Below are 18,034 nucleotides of genomic sequence, written 5' to 3'. Positions count from 1 at the left end.
TTCCTGAAAAGTTAATTTATCAGAAAGCCAGTAAGATACACAGAGGAGTCAACGTGGACAGCTGACTAGCTTCCTGTCCCAGCAACTTAGAAAATTTCACTGGGCATAGAACTTTTATCTTTGGGCACAAAAACGCATTCTGTGGTCTTCACAGACCACAGGGCCAATAGGGAAATATAAATTTCCAATAGGGAAAATAAATTATTTGGTAGAACAACTGCAATACGAAATTAAACTTCAACATTTACATGAATCTGTAAATGTTTAAATGAAGATTCATTTATTGGATTTAAACTTAAATTATACTTTATTATCAACTTCATGGAGGATATGGAATAGAAATGGCTATTTTTTCAGAAAAAGAAGATAGTTATTGAAATTATGCTATATTGGTGAAAAAAATATTTCAAAGAACTTATAAAACTCATCTGTCAAGTAATCTTCTAGCTTGCTACTAAACATCAGCTCAAGCATAAATTCATTAGGAATTGTGGAAGACTGCAAAATAAAACTAGTAAGCAAACAGTGAAAAATGTGTTAGTGGAAGCTGCTGTCTTGCACGACTTTCTTAATTACAGCAAGAGAGTCAACAATTTTTTTAGAATTAAAGCAGCTCTTTTAATCCAAATTCACCAGTTTAGCAAATCAACTGCATCTGCTCTATATTGATTGATGCAGATTCTCAGTCACATTAGTAAGTCCTAAAATGGTGCCCAAGACCATGCACAAGGCTTTCCATGCAGAGCAGCTGAATCTCCCAGCTGTACGCAGACTGAAGATGCTTTAAACTCAGCCTCAGAAGCACTGTCATCCTTGTCATCTGTCTGTAAGACCATGTGGCTTTTGGCCTCCAGTTCACTAACCCACCCAATAGGATGGGATGGAAAAACATGAATATGTTGCCAAATGGAAAAAAAAAAAACCAAAAAAACAAAAAACAAAAACAAACAAACAAAAAAAAACAACCAAAAAAAAACAAAACAAAAAAAACCAACAGAACAAAAACAAACCACCAACAAAACAAAACAAAACAACAACAGAAAACAACAAGACATATACAAAAGAAGAAAAAGAAAAAAAGCCATTTTGTGGTATACAGTATTCAACTACTATTTGAATTATTTGGAGTCTCATATTTTCATATTGACAGCAACCATTAAATTCTAGTTTAAACTCAGTTTGCTTTGTAAGATGGGCAGCATTATAGGAAATGTGGGTTTTTAAGGCTCTAAGTTTCCACTTGGTGCTAATCAAGAGGGACCCCAAAGAACTTCCCAAATGCTACGATCAACACAGGAAACACTCATCATGGAGCATGCTTTTCTTTTGCAAATTGCACCCTGAGCCATTGGAAGACAAATGTGTCCACCTTTAGTTACCTGTAGCAAATGTATCTTCATGTGAGCTACTCAGCTAGATTCCGTTTATAATTAAAAGAGAGAAATAGCCAGCTTCAAAGCATTATTCCTCTTAGATGAAATTTTAGACACAAAGAATACATTAGATAACTGAAGGCCTACAAGAGCTTGCTACGCTCCACAGACATCAAAAGGAGGAAAGCTGATCAGACATCTTAGACAAAATTAATTCCAGCCCTCTCGTGTGGTATTCAGACGTGCTGGGGATTTGCAGCTTCCATTTTTTCTAAGCATGCATAGTCCAAGCAAACAACAGTGCTATAGGCAGTGATACTAGCTCTGACAGAGTTCACTGTTGCAGACTGCTCCTCAAGTAATTATTACTGTCTCTTCTTTGTTAATTACAGAAGATCAGATACATTCACTAGTACAGAAAAGGAAAATATTTATGCTGGAATGTCTTTTGCAAAGGGAAGAAATCAATTAACATAACATAAACAGAGCAAGTAACTGCATTAATGTAACTATATACCTGTACAATCTCCCATTATGTCCATATATTGAACACCAAATCTATCAAAGAGTACCTCGTGTACTTTGGGTCCATTTACTTAGGGCAAATGGTGTCAAAGAACCATCTTTACCTACATACCAGAGGTAAATCAAGTCACCTACAAATTTATGTGGCTTTTTTTAAACTTCAAATGTTCTCCTTTTTTTTTTTTTTTTTTTGATTAATCAAAACAGAAAGAAAACAAACACTGGGAATCTGGCAGATTAAAAAAGTGCAATAAACATAATGAAAAGTAACAGGAATAAAGGAAGGCCTGCCCCTTAGCTCAGGCACCTACCTCTCACTGAGATCTTCCACGCGCTGTCCATGACCTAGCATGAAGCTGGGGTTTGACTGACTGCATGGACTTGCGGGTGCTGATAAAGTGCTTTTCACGTTCTGTACCGAGTGCCTGCGGCTCCGCCGGCGCTCCAGGCCCCTTCGCTCACTGCCACCCAGACTGGCCCTTCTTCTGTCCTTGCGTCCACTGGGAGGGGGGTCAGCGGTCTCATCGCCATCCTCATGCCTCAGGGTCATCTGAGGAGGAAAGAGAGGCAAGGTTTCTGATGTGTTTCCTACAGGGTTTCACACCTAGGCTTTAAGAATTAACTGATCTCAAGAAGATAGATTCCTATTAGAGTCATCATTTCTACAGATACCCCTCTAATTTGCTATCTAATTTGCTAATACGCACTGTGGCAGCTCAAGTGATAGAACTCTACACTGGCACCTTGAACACTGTGGGACTTGAAACAACAGATTTGTTTATGTTAGATTTGGGCTTTTTTGTTTGTTTTTTAGGACTTAATTTACAAGCAATCCAAGCAGTGCTAGACATCTAGCTCTCTTTATTTCCTCCTAAAATACATAGGTAAATTCTTGTCTATGCTGAAATCAATTGAAAAAACTCCTATACGCTGGCTGACTAAACATTTCCTGCTGTTCAGACATGCAACTAGAAATGACTGAGTGAAAGATAGCCTACTGCTTCAGAAAGTATTTTAGAAAAGCATCATCATTTATTCTCAGCCAAGAAAGAGATCAGCTGATGCATATGTAATTGCCTTCTTAAAGATCTCAATTTCTACAGATCTTCCTGAAAGTAAACAAAAGAAAAAGAAAAAAAAAAGCAAACACTAACAAAACAAACCTGTTTCTGTGAACTCATACCACAATGGATTAAAAGAAAAAAATAGAGACCACACATTTTTTCAGCTGAACTTCCCAATTTTTAGCATAATTACTTTCATATATGCCATTCAGTGGAAAATTCAGCATTTCCTGCCAGTTCAGAAGCACTGTAAATCCAGAGGAACGTATGCATATTTCAGGAAAGAACAATGCTGAAAATAGCATGGCGACAGTGACATTTGACAGAAAAATCTGACCTACATTGTGAGTTCATCAGCTGGAAACAGTAGAGGAGCAGTATGTGGACGTAACTGTATTGGGCTTATGTGGCAAGGCTTTCACAGTGGTGGGGCAGCAGAGATGAGCAAAGCCCAGCACTGTCCCCAAGGACATCAGACTCAGCTCCAGCAGCTCCTAAGGGGTTCCACCACTGCCAGAGTTGGGCTATGAGCAATGCTGGGCGCACTTTGGGAAAGCAGATTTAAGAAAGGGAAACACTGCTGCACAACAGCAGCTGGGAATGAAGAGTAAGAAGCTGAGTGAAACATCTCTCCAGGAACCAAGGTCAGAGCAGAAGAAGAGCCAGCACAGAGCAGAAGCTCCCTGAAGCCCAGAGACCTGATTTCTTTTGCAGTCTGGTCTACGTAGAAAGTAGCTCTGCTAAAATTAGTTTAGTGACTGGGTGAAGAATGAAAGAAAAAAATGAAGAATGAAAGCTACCAAATTCTTTGCTGGACACAGATGAAGATAAAGCCATTTCATTTCGTAACACTATAACATTAATTCACATTTACATTATTTTATATATAATTTTACATATAATTGCTGATTTCTGCCTAAGCCTCCCCACTGCCAATACTTCCTGAAGTCTGAAAATTAGGGCTAATAATTAAGAAACTGGATATCCTACCCTTGCATATGACTACTTCGGTGGTTATTTTATGTCTAGGTGGTGAATATGAAGTAATTTATTACTCCATTTCTGCAAACTGTATAGGACCTAGTCCAGTGTAAACTCATAAACAAGGACATGCTGGGTATTCAGCTGCAGAACAAGTGGCACTGAGCTCAGATTGACTTTTTTCACGAGTTGAATACTTCTGCATATTTCAAGAATTTCTACTTTTAATTGCAGGCAGAACTGCCTCTAAAGAGGCTAGTAAATGTGCTGGTATGCCTTGGAGCATGCTCCAGCACTAGTATGAAACACAATTGCATGAGCTGAGCAGCCATGTACTTTTATCAGGTCACATATACAATGTGTATAATACTTCCAGCAACCAGATGTTTTTCTTCTAAAATAGATAACCAAATTTCACCTAGGTTACACTTCCCCCTCCTTTCAGCTTTGAAGTTTGCACACGCTGTAAGATGTATAAAACAGGGCATGTTATGTTACCTCATAAATGTTAAATTGTTCAACTAAGTCCAAGTCTGTTCCTTTCTTGTTCAAGTGTCTCTGCGAAATCGCTTCAATGCCCAGCTCTTCGAGACAGTCCACCACATCATAGAAAGAGTCTTGATCTGGCAACCCCGACAGCGTCTAAGAATCAAAGGGAAAACATTTAGATCTGCTTGTTTTGAAAAGAATTAAACAAAGGTTTTTAAAAGCGGTTGGCAAGTGGTGCTATGTATGATTTCAATAAAACCAAACCATGACGTGGGATTAGAGACACTGCTAAAAAATGTAAAACAAGTGGCACAGCTTTTAACAAACAACTCTGTGCACTGTGTAGAAAAATGAATAACTGGAAAAACAAATCAATGTTGTTATTTCATACAAAAAAATATGGAAAATGTAGGTCTTTAAAATACACAGTTGGATTCTTCCTGGCTTCATTCGAGCACAAATTTGAAGAACCGAGAACGTTCAAGCATCAAACACAGGGATAAAAGCAAAGAGAGAAAAAAAAATTGGTTTAGCTAAAACCAGTGAAGCTGATTTCCTACTGATTCCTGTAACTTTGGCCTTAGGAAGAAAAACTTCAATGCACAGCTGTGTGATGTCAGGACAGCAGGAAACATCCTGCACCATGCGCCGAGCTGTCCTCAACACCTGCAGCAGAGGTCATTCCCCTAAATCCACAAATTGTTTTATATTACAGAGGTATTGACTTCTTTCTTCCCTTTCAACTTCAGAAGTATTAACTAAAAGCATGCTGACTTCTTAACTCCAATATGTTTAAAGTTTTACAAATTCCTGATTATGGAGTAAATTGAAACCAGTGACACTGGAGCATTAGCGCACTAGAAAACAAAGAAAGCCAATAATAATAGTGATTGAAAACAAACTTTTTGAACTCAGATCTTTATATATGGCACCTGCCCTATGTTCAAGAGAGAAAGCACTTCTACCACAGTTGTTTCTCATTTGGTGAATTCAGAAAACTAAGAAGAAATGGAAGTTGGTTTTCTGTAGCATACTATGTATTTTATGTATGCCACTGAAGTGCAGGGATTGAATCAAGCCACTCAACACTGTACTCTGGAGTGATGCATGGGAAGAGAACATGGGTGTCAGACAACGGTGTTCAGAACACAAGTGAACTTCATCCATCACAGTCCTGCAGACAACAAAGTCAATACAAAACCTAGCTATTTTGGTTTTCTATTGTTTTCTGCTCAGCTTGTGCTCTTTTGTATCTGCTCTTTATGTGTGACACAGAAGAATGAGTCTCGCTTGACATGAGCAGGAACTGCTGAATATTGTGTGGCCTATGTGCAGAATGGCACCTGCTATATTGCAAGAATCAGTCTATTCAGAGCCATTTCTGCAAAATAAGGGAGAGACACACTGGAACCAACACAGCTATTCTGGATTAGTGCTATAAAGAGATACCCATGCTGCTGTGCTGTGACAGTACTGTTTTTATTGATTGTCAAACTGCTATGCTGACCACATTTCAAGCATAGTATGATGTGATATCCTACGTCTAAAAGAGCAGACAGACCTACAGCTTAAATACTCATTAGAACACTGAGGAGCTTGAATACATGACTGCTTAATACTGGCTTATGATCTTAAAAGAGTGGGTTATCATTTTCTTGGTGGCTATATAAAGAAGACAAGCAGCAGTACAATCAGAAGAGCAGAGGTCTTAAATTGGGCAGATCTTTCTTTTTGCTGTTTTCCAAGCACCATGTTAAGTTTTTCAGTAGTTGTATCCCAGATATTTCCTTCTGCCCTGAAGACAGAACCTCAAAAAAACTAAAATCCTACCAGAGAATTCAAATCTAGCCCCTTGGAGAAGTGTATTTAAAACATACTCTTTAGTGTGCTTGCAGAATTTTGTTGTTACTGCTAGCTTAGAGGTAAACAGAGATTTGAAATCTCTCTAGAATCCTGGTCTACCAAAGAAGAACAAATATGAATATCAGGAATTATTCCTATGCCTCTACCCATTTCCAGTTCAAGGAAAAATCTTTGAATTAAGATTTAATTTGCTTGCAGTGGTCTTGTGCAAGTTGCTCTCAAGTCCTTATGGGAATACTTGCACAACTTTGAGTTCTTCTCTTTCAAGCATCTGCTTTTTGTAATGATTAAGTAAATAAAAACCAAAACCCTACCCCTGAGAGTTTTGAGTTTGATATTTCTTCTTAACCACATTTATACTGAAGTGAAAACAACACATTTTGCCCACCACTAACTGTAACAGTCCTAATAGAAAGAAAGGGAAGAAACTGATTAAGTTGTGTAGGTAGTAAAAAAGGATTACAAGACAAATATCTTCCAAGATGATAAATCCTATCAGACGACATACAAAACTGGTAGTAGTAAAATAATCTTACATTTGCATTATCTCATTTATGCTTCTTAACAAACACAGAGATTAATGATAACCTATTCCCAGCTTCAGACTGAAAGGCTCTCTTCATGATTTTTAAAATAAGTACCCCCTGGTTGATACTAGGCAGCAAAGTTAATTAGTATGTTTTGTCGTTTATGAAACAGTCACAGTATAAAGCAGTGGTGCAGAGAGAATACAGACATCAGAAAGTCCAGATAAATGTGCTTGGTGCAAGCTTTGCATGGAAGTCCAAGTAACATAAAAGTACTGCTCTGGTTACTAAACATCCAACAGACTGGGTTTCAGTAGAGCACTCACATACTATATAGAGAGATATTATCTAAATCTTACATGCTATGGTGAAAAGCATAGTAAATCTACATAATAAATAAACATTTAAGGGCATTAGCCAAGTTTTCAGTTGCTTTGGGATAAGAAGCATCTATCTTGCATTTGTTTTCCAAAGAACCACAACTTCTAAAACATACGCTGTGGCCAATGTTGGACACAGGAGGTAAGAATATCAATGTTCCAGTGTGGCAGCTATGATGTCCTTAAGGCAGATCACTGAAAAAATGTGCTAGCTGCTGTGTTCACACCACGCTGGCCCGTGACAGTACTTCTTTAGCTGCAGCTGCTGGACCACTGGTGGGTGGCACACACTAAGCTCCCAGTGGTTACACTGGACTGGAAGCTGATATTTAAATTCCAGTCTTGCAATGCATTTGTTAAAAAAAATTTCAGTGCTTAACCTGATTATACTAGAACATATTAATTTTTACATAGCGAGTAATATGGAATTTTATTTACCATTTTAAAAAAAGGTATTGTCTATTATGAGAGAACAAACTTAATATTAAATAAAGTGAAAAGAAATATTAACAGTAATTTAACGACTCAATAATTACTGGTGTAATCACAGTAACAAAAAGGTTTTGCAGCAGATTTTGAAAAGAACACAAAGTATGGAAGTAAATAGAAAAGTCAATTGAATTCAACATAATTCTCTTTCTACATTTAGTGAGTAGGGGTTTTATAAATGTATGTATGTATGTGCATGCGTATCTAGAAATAAATCTAAAGGGATTCTATCTGAGCTCAGTAAAAGGTCTAATAAGTTGTCTCTTCGGAAACAACCAATAAAAATGAAAGCACAGATTAGACAAAGATCTAAAGACATATGGAAGATGACAAAAGTTATACAGGAACTATACAGAACCTGAAGTGTATGTACTGGGATCATTTTAGAAATTTATTAATGTCTAAATCTTCCATAATTAGGAGAAATTCATTGAAATGTGAGCATAAGTAAATTGATTATGCATCAACAAACTGAGAGGAAAGATAAAAGGACTGAAGCAGTTCTTCTGTCAGTTTCTGAGCAGGAAGGAAAGCAGTCTGTAAATGTATATACATGGAAAAAGAAAAAGGTGCAGAAGTATGCTTCCTTAAGACAGACTCCCCAAGAGGTTTCTGCATGCACCAAAAACTTTTTCAGTTCCTCTCCTAGAAAAGCTGAAAGCATCTGAACCTTCTTTGTATTCTCTGAAGGGAAAAAAATTACAACTGTGTCATCTTGCTTGCTGTTTTCTCTATAATCATGGAAAAAAATCCCATTAAAAACATCATAAGCTGTCCATAGGCCAGATCATAATTATAAGTGTAGCATTGTGGGATTCCTCTGTTCCTTGATCTTCATAACTCCTTTGACTGTGAGATGCTTTTTCTTTTTGTTTGCTTTTAAAGAACTACCTCCTCCTAAAAATAGCTTTAAATGTAAAATTCAGACAAAAGAATCAACTATACCATGTGTAGAAAATAATTGCTGAAGTTAGGTGCTAGGTAGTAACACAAACAAAAAAAAAACAAAGAGAGAAAGAGAGGAAATTATCTCAGTAAGAGGAATCAGTATACAACATAATGAGGCATAGAACAGAAACATTAAAATGAATTGCCTCAGCTTTAACAGCAGCTAAAGACGTAAGCATAACGAGCAGGTGAGACCTTTCAGAAAAATCAAGTCAGCGAGATGCTCTTTTAAAGTCTAAGAGGATCTTTACTGCTGTGTAAGCAGCTGCAAGAGTAGCTGTAGGTAAAAAGACAGCCACAACAGAGATGTCATCAGGTCAGGCCTTCTCAGGTACCTTGAATGGACAACACCAAACATTAAGAAACCGTTTTAATTAAAAAAACCCCAAACCATAAAATGACCCATGTCTCCAACCATGCAGCCATGAACACAGAAAGTTGGCATCTTGTTCTATGATTGCCACTAGCAAACTCTGGATCTTTAGATAAATATAACAAAAAAATAATAATATTCTGTAGCTCTCCAGCTTATTAAGTATAATTACAGAAACAAAATTACCTTAATTCTCTAGTACTATGTGGACTTCTTGTGTTCTTTGAAAGATCTATTTGTGATTTTAGTTTAGGTTTGTTTAGAATTTTAGGACTAGACACTAATTTTTTAAGGCACTGACAGTAATAATTCTCTAGCTTTTATGGACATTCCTACCTCCTCACAGTTCAGAAGTTTGATTTTACTGTGAAGCTACTATAAGGGGCACCAGAAAACATAAAGAAAGAAGAAAAAAAAAAAACAAAGCATGTTTATACTTCCTTTTTTAAAGTGGAAACACTCTTACAAGCTCTCTTACACTTGTTTCATTTACCGTATTTGGTTCACAGAAAAGAAATAATTTAAATGACCCGGAACTGGAAAATTGTGCACAACGCAAGCCTTTGTGAACACGTGATCTTTTCATAAAGTTCTTGCTTTCATTATTTTCCAGGTAATTTGTTGAGCTAGTTTGTTGGATTCTGTTTTGCACTGTAGTGCCAGCTCTGGGAGAAGAATCAAGTCATAATGATTCATAAGAATCTTGTTTATGCACAGCAACTAGGAAAACAGCAATTCCACTCCTAGCTGCAGCCTCAATAGGTCTGCAACACAAGTAATATGACTGTATTGATTAAGGCTGATCCTACAACTTCTCTGGGACAGGTCTTCAATGTATATTCTCATAGACCAGCAATATGCAACATAAAATACTAATATTATTACTAAGAGTTACAGTTAGGAAGGAAACAAACCTTGTTAACCAAAGTCATTGCATAAACCAGTAGTTCAGTATCAACCCCATCTTTCTCCTCCAGAATCTCCATGATGTTCGCCCAAGGCTTGGCTCCTACATGTAAAGCAGAAAACATTGGTAAGGGTGATCAAAATAGAAAGCTGTGGCAGCAACATTTAGCCAAGAGGCAGCACAGGTTGGAAAGATGTGTCAAAATGGAAGATCAACTGGATGACGTTATCTCCTGCTTTTTCTACTGTCTTCTCTAATTCATGGAGAACAGAATACAATCAATGACAGCTGTGGTGCATCTTAAGGCAGACTCCTCTAAAATCTTATGTGGCCTTTTCCCAGAGGTACCAATATATCTTTCTTGATGATGAAAGAAGTTTTGTTAGCTCACTCAATTGAAGTGAACTTCTAAAAATTGTGTGGAAGGAATTCCACTACACCTATCATAAGTTCCCACAGGCTTAGATAAGTCTTACACAAAAATTTATATGCTACTCTTTCAGTAAGTTCGTTGCTTACATTCCTAGTGGTATTACTGCATTATACTGCATTAAGATAAGTCGTGTTAATAAAACAGTGTGGCAGAGAAAGACAAAAACTCAAGTGGCTTTACTAAGTTACTGTACCAAATAAGTCAGGCAGTAAATGCCAAGCAGATTAAAGTCCTGTGTGGAAAGTACCTTGTAAACAATTCTATTTTATTTGGCTAAAAGGCAGATAGCAAAAGTTACTAAAGAAAAAACCATAGTCATTTTATCTAGTAAATAATGAAAGATCACAAACAAGTTATTTTGTTTGGAGGGAAGTTAAAAGTTAGGAGGAGAATTCAGAAAATTAGCTCTAACTCAGTGATGCTCTATTAGCTACACAAGCAGAACTGCAACAGTCTTTGAGTACAGAGAGAAATGCAGAGTATTCTAACAGATCACATCCCCCTAAAATTATAATGACAATAGCTTGAGCACAAGCAGACAGTGAAAAGGAATTGTTTCATCCCAAAACCTGATTGATCAGTGAAGTAGAGGTTAAATCACTGTGCTGCTCTCACAGTAATCCTAGCCAACACTTATTTATGCTGATGTTGTGCATACACACTGATATGTCCTTCTGCACAGACATCAAATCTCTACTAACCAAACATCTCCACTTCCAAAGCAATGGCAGAGTGCTGTGTAAAAAACTGTCCGTTAATGAACACAAAGATAATATTTCTCCTCTTTTCTTTTTCCCACTCTTTTCAGACATTCTCTGATCTTCATTACTGAATAACAAAACAGAGCTTCTTTATCTGAAGCAAAATCAGAGGGGGAATTCACTCTCATCTCTCAGAAAGTATTTATGTGCATTACTGTACTAATTCCCATATACTTCTGTAATGAGAATAATACTAGACATCTCTTTACCAGATTCTCTATGTTACCAGACATTTTGTGCTGCACACATTCAAAAGACATGTGGAACAAATTCACTCGGCTCACAAATGATATATGATCAGCAGGAATGATATCCTTACTACAAAAATGTCTTCCTGTGGTTTCTTGTGAAAAATAAAAATGGAAGAAAATAAGAAAGAGAAACAAAGTGGCAACACTATCCAAGTCTGATCTTTAACAATGTTATTTGGACAAAAATCAGTTGCCAACAATATGAAAAATTAATTACTTAATCCACACTGAATTATTCAGTGAGAGTTCTTCCAGGAAAAGCAGACAAACAGTTGTTTGGCAGACAAATTTTATTCATAGTAAAACCAATCCTATTTGTTTTCTAAAGACAGCATCCTGACATTTGAGCTTTTTACCTGTGTGGCTGTATACTTCTCCATTATTGTAACAAAGTACTTACTTGCCTTGCTGCTTCCATGCAAGGATGACAATGTTTTTTTCTACCCATGCTGCTTTTCTGACCACGATATAAAAAAAATTACTAGTAAGGAAGTCCAGTATCAGTTCATCCATCCTTTGAATTCTTTAATCACAACAGTGTTACTAACCTTAACTTCTAGCCTTAAATTTGAAATCCTTTTGAACTGAAATTCAATTTATTTCCCAGCTGATATCAACAACAGGCTGTACAACGACTGACAGAACTACTCCAATTGGTACCAGATTAAATATAAGGCTGTCCATCAATATGGGGATGAGACAGTTCTGGTCTGAAAGCTTAACTACAAACTTACTGCACCACTACACTTGGGTTAATTATTCCTTGCTTCTTCACTAATGAGAGTCCATAGTTTCCAACCTATGATCCTGATAACATGAGATACGGGCAGATCTACAGCAAGCATCTTCTTTCATCCACTCACGGCCTGAAGTTTGGATTTCCACATATGTAGTTCCTGGAGAGTCACTACTTCAACATGAGACTGTAGCCTGGAGTACACATGAAAAAAATTAACTTCCAAGACAGTGTATTTTTTTGTGATAAGACGGTTCACTGAAAAAAAATCTGTTCACCTTCACAGACAGGCCATGTAAAAAACGCCTTGGAAAATCATGCAATAAAAAAATTGATGATTTTTCTAAGGTCACATGTTGCTATACTAAAACAATGAGGCTCATACAAGACAAGTGAAAAACATGATGTGTTAATTTAGAAGGAGATTTGTAAAATATATTAATGATTATAGATTGAGAGAACCTTTTGAGGAAAGAAGCACAGGGCTAAAAGCTACAACTTGATGTTATTCGTATAATGATCAGAATATAACAAATTATAGAAAACCCTTGGTGAACTAATGTTGACTACTCCTGATAACCTTCTTCCTCTCTTCCACTTGCTTGGAGATGACATCCAGAATAAACTGTTCCATCACCTTTCCAGGGACAGAGGTGAGACTGACTGGCCTGTAGCTTCCCAGCTCCTCCTTCTTGCCCTTTTTTGAAGACTGGAGTGTCATAGCTCTTCTCCAGTCATCAGGCATGTCTCCCATTCTCCATAACCTTTCAAGGGTAATAGACAGTAGCTTGGCAATCACTTCTGCCAGCTCCCTCAGCACTTGCAGGTGCATCGGGTAGGGGCCCATGGATTTCTGTGTGCTGAATTGGCCTAGATGTTCTCTGATCCGATCCCTGATAAAGGGGAAGTCTTTCCTTCCCCAGACTCATGCTTTCTTATCTCCAGGGTCTGTGATTCACAAGGGGTAGTATGAGCAGTAAAGACCAAAACAACGAAGGCATTCTGTTGACTCTGCCTTCTCAGTGTCCTCCATTATCAGGAAACCCACCTCACTCAGCAGCAAGCCCATGTTTTCCTTAGTTTTCCCCTTACTGCTGACATACATAAAAATATATGTAGTTCTATTAAAAAACCCGAACAAACAGTAAATGCATGTAATATTTATATGTTATTGAGTTTATTTTTTAAAAAAGAAACAGAATTTTTGCATGCCAGTTGTCAAAAAGCACTTATTTTACAGCCTTTTACTTTACCACTTGATAGTGGTAGTAGGCAAACAGTTTCATTAGATAATTTTAGAGGTCTATTCCAATCTTAATGATTCTGTGATTCTATGATTTGATGTTGATATAAAAGCATGATAGTGTAGCATCCAAGCTCTTCTTATGAGAGCAGATTGTGATGTTCACATAAGGTTACAACTTCCAGACAGGATTTGTGCTATAATTGACAGAAGAGATGAAACAGGCTCACTAAAGTAAAACAGTAAAGCTTGAGTTTTGTATGTATTCTCCTGCCTTCTACTGGGTAAAATGAAAATTGCTCGACCATGTTTTACAATTTTCTCACTGGCATATGCTATTATTGTGGCTACTCTGTCAGGAAGACTGCAGTCTCAACCATAACGCTACCGTCAACATGATGCATTCTGAACATTCAGAGATGGTCCACCAACACATGGATAACAGTGGGGTTGCAAATAGTAAGCATATATTAAATGAATAAAGTATATTGAACAAAGCTGTCCATTGTTTTAAATCTCAATCTTTTCTCAGTTTCACCTTGAAATGTTTTTCCATTTGAATTGCCCCCCTCCCCCCAAAAAAAAAAAGGATTAGCTTAATGCCGTCATTTATGCCTTTCACGAAATTCTGACATCACTACTACATAGGATGTAAATGATGTATAACACACAGAAAACTTCACATCAGGCAGGAACCATATAGGAGGACTACCAACATACTGTCTAGTTGCCATAGGCTGGAAAGACCTCAACATCTTTTACTGCTGTCTATGAACATACAGCCTGCTGTCATAGCTATGGGATAGGTATTGGCTATTTGTGTATGAACTGGAAAGAAAAGAACTGATAATGCAGGCCATTTACAAATAATTCAATAAGAAGTCATTTCAGTAGAAATGTAATTCACAAACAGAATACTACAGAATCCAGTTCAGCCACAGGACTTCAATCTCTGTACTAATAAAAGCTTACAATAAAACAGCTCCAGACAGCAAGCACTGTGCAACGCCAGCTCCATTTTCCAGAACCTGTACAGTTCTGATGTGCTTAAACTTAAAAGAGATCAAATTCCATTATGGCTACAAAATGAGAAGAAGTTGAGGAGAAGAATGTAGTTGGAAGTATAACAAAAAGCTATGTCCTGTATGATGAGGACCATGCTGTTACTTACTAATAATCTGTTTGTACCTGAGAGTACATCAGGCACTTCCATGGATCTTTGTATTTCAAGTTGCATATGGATGTATTCTTGTGTAGAAACCACAGATGGGATCACTTTGAAACAAGACTGAGTTATTATGGGGTTCTTTATGTTAATCATGTGTGGTACACATGCTGAGGAATTATATCATATCTCATCACCTTGTATGTACATGAAATACTGGACTTTTTTCAAAGCAGCGGTAAACTTAATTATATATACCTGCAAGATTTATGACAATGTTTCAAGAAAAGGCACATCACTTCTCTCCCGTCTTATTTCTACTCCATTAAATCAGTCATTAAAGGCAGGTACTCTTCAGTTATAAGACACTGATTTATAAATGTAATTTGAAATACAGAACTTCCACAGTTTAAAGTAGAGGGCTATTGCATGATGACCTTAAAAAAAAAACAACTAAATATCGAAGAAGAAAAAAGTCCCTTTTCTAGCTTTCCCATAAAGCCCCTCCTCGTACTCCTAATATCAGCCATTGAACCGTATGCATGACTTCATTCATGTTTTGGGTCAATATCGAGCTTTTCCTACTATACAGAAGGGAGTACACAGCACATGGTAGATTGTTCAGGGTATTACTTTCTCCGTCTTTAATGAGGTTTACTTGCATGCGAGCAGATGGTAATATGAACACATTGAGTATACTAGGGAGTTTAGAGAGCAGAGGAAATACTACAAATGGCTGTAAAAATATATAACAGAAGTTACAATTACATGAATACTGTAATTACCTTTCTGCTTATGTAATTGTAAGGCTTATTAGTTTAATACAAAACTGAAAGCCAACCTGAAGAGTACATCATTTAAAGTGTTACACTGATTCTGAACTACCCCTGCCTACTCCTCTACCATAGGAAACAATTTGGGGATTGTTTTTATTCTCTTTTCAACATACTATATAGTCAAAAGCAAAATCTGGCTACTTTCTCCTATTCTGCCCATCCCCCAACTTTTTGTTTCACTTTTACCGTATCAAGCTGCCCAAACAAGTTCAGCATGGAGGCAGCATGCACCTCTGAGAGAATGTTCCTTTAAACCTCCACGTGTTTGAGACCGCAACAATGGTGCTCCCAACCTCAAAAACTCTCCTTGAGGCAAAGGAATGTTTTGCATCAAGACAGAGTGCCCTGAGAGCTTAGCAATAGCTTTGTGGGAAGAATAAGAAAAAAACATTTTTGTTCCATTTATTTGTAAGAAATACAGTATGCATATTCAAGTCTTTCTCATGAGCCTGAAGAGTAACAGATTTCATAGTATAATATCTGCTCAAGGGCTTTATTTTAATGTAACAACAGATGGTTTTGCTTTTACTATAAAGCCTGTACTATTACTGACCTCGTCTTTGTCTTCAAAGGGATTACACCGATTAGATATCATTTTCTCTTCTAAACCAAACTGCTTCTTCTCAGAAGGAAGTGCAAAGATGGTCTGGCCCAGAGGAGCCTCCAAGGTCAGGATATGCAATGGGGCTTACACTGCCTGCGGGTGCAGGGAAGGGGAGGCAATGACTACGGTGTATTGGAAGCAGCATGGTTCTTCAGCTTTTCCCTCCTCACTTTTCCATTATAATTCAGTCCTCAAAACAATCTTAAATTGTATGAATATTCAAAATACACTTCTAATTCAGAAATCAAGTGAATAGCACATAAGACAGACATCACAACAGCAATGCTGCAGCAATGACAAAATGCCACACGATCTCAGTGGTGCTGGGTATTTGCACCTCCCAAATACGGCTACTCACCTCTCTTTTCATCAACTGTAGATACTGCCTGGATTAAAAGTGGTGCGTTGGATTCAGTGTACTCGACAAACACCAGCAGCAGCTTCAATGCTGTCTTCACCACCAGGCGGAACTGAAAAAAAGAGCATGACTTGTCATTCAGCAAATCACAGCATTTCCAGATGTTCTACATGACACTGAGCAATCCATATCTGATAGTAAGACATACGCAGAAGAGATTTAGCTGTGCCAGAACTAAAGACACAATAGGTAGCCATTTGGCTGAAAATTTCATTCACTTGGCAGCAGTCTCCCAGGGAAGCCCCAGTAGTCAACCGATCCCACAGAAACTTAATGCTGCATTAATAATAAAAGATTGAATATCCCACCCACACATGCACTCATGGCTATCCCCCACATCTCTGTCCGAAGATTAATGTACATGTAGTCTAATCAACTATAAATAAATATATTGCTGTTTCTCAACACAACATTTATTCCTGCATGACAGGATGATTTTCTCCTCATGGATTCTTTTTTTTTTTTTTCATACTGCATTTAAATGATAAATTATTACATAAAACGATATACTCTACTTATACTACTCAGAAGAAAGTGTCTTCAGCCTCAGACTATCCCTCCCTGTCACAGAATATGCGATTTACTTGAACTGAGCACTCTGACAGCATAGTTTCAAACTTTGTTTGTACATTTCCAACTAGAAACCAACAGCCAAGCTCTATCGACCTCTTTACAGATCTCACATTTCCAAAGAGGATGTGTGACTATTGCATACTTTTCTAAGTGCTAAGTAAAAATTTTCAGGTATGTGCACGGAATGATCAGGTATGCAAAAAAAAATAAATATATATATATATACACACTTAAGGGAGTGCTCAATAAAAGAAAACATGAAAAAGAGGACTTCTTAATAGACAGGGCTCTGCATGCCCAGTTGAGAGCAATATTACCCAGAGAAACAGTTCTCAGTCATATCTGTTATATTCTCAATCTACATCATGGATTTAAAGACAAACTAAAAATGATACATTGTTGGTCTCAGAAATACAATTCCCAATCCACTGTGATTGAATCACGCCGCAAAAGAACAAGTAACAGTAAGTTTATAGCATTTCTGCGCTATATTATCTTGCAACAAATCTATCTAACAGCTTGTATGAGTTTTAATGATATTATTATATTAATGTGGTCATTACTGTCCTTTACCACCGGCAGACATACATGCAGTCATGTAAAGATAAGACACTTTTCAGAAAATTCCCATGTTTGTCTTACTGTGTTAAGTTGGTAGGATGTCTAAAACAAAAACAACTTGTCATTAAAATGCCTCACCCACAAGAGGAGGAAAAACAATTATTCTGCATTGCCAACTGTTTCAGGGTTGTATATAAAGCTTCTACCAGTATTAAATGATTCCCATTTTCATGTTGGCTTTTTCAATTACTCACAAAACAGCTCTCCTAAGAGGCAAGGAATCACTGTTAATTGTTTTTAGACTCACAGACAGCAAATGTGCATATGCTAAAACAGACTGCAAGTGCAACAGGCATAGGCTCAAGCTCCTGTGTTCATTTTGCCACTCAGAGAGATGTAGTATAGTACAGCTCAATTTCAGCTAATGAGCTAAAATGTAGCTTGCTGCTTACTGCTATAAATACTGAATTTACTGTGAACAAATGACCCAGGTATTTCCTTAGTTTCTCAAGTTTCTCATGCAAAATTGAGCTT

At 37.2% G+C, this 18,034-nt stretch overlaps 1 protein-coding gene across 5 annotated transcripts in view; it reads right to left on the bottom strand.

Annotated features, from left to right (window-relative positions):
• The window catches only part of FHOD3 (formin homology 2 domain containing 3), a 359,344-nt gene that overhangs the window by 103,769 nt on the left and 237,541 nt on the right, over positions 1-18,034 (bottom strand). For 4 of the 5 annotated variants that reach the window (XM_042868620.1, XM_042868617.1, XM_042868618.1 and 1 more), the window contains exons 7-10: positions 16,307-16,418; positions 9,927-10,021; positions 4,442-4,585; positions 2,210-2,448 (exon numbers count right to left, since the gene is read on the bottom strand). In XM_042868620.1, coding sequence (XP_042724554.1) covers positions 2,210-2,448; positions 4,442-4,585; positions 9,927-10,021; positions 16,307-16,418 — 590 coding nt within the window. Of the gene's footprint in view, positions 1-767; positions 859-2,209; positions 2,449-4,441; positions 4,586-9,926; positions 10,022-16,306; positions 16,419-18,034 lie in introns of all 5 variants that reach the window. The other variant, XM_042868621.1, reaches the window with a different exon arrangement.

This window comes from Lagopus leucura, unplaced genomic scaffold (genome assembly GCF_019238085.1).
Source record: "Lagopus leucura isolate 7727_CA_CO unplaced genomic scaffold, USGS_WTPT01 Super-Scaffold_100002, whole genome shotgun sequence".
In the NCBI taxonomy this organism is placed as follows: Eukaryota; Metazoa; Chordata; class Aves; order Galliformes; family Phasianidae; genus Lagopus; species Lagopus leucura.
Note: the sequence above shows the minus strand (reverse complement) of the source record. Positions and strands in the feature narration are given on the sequence as shown.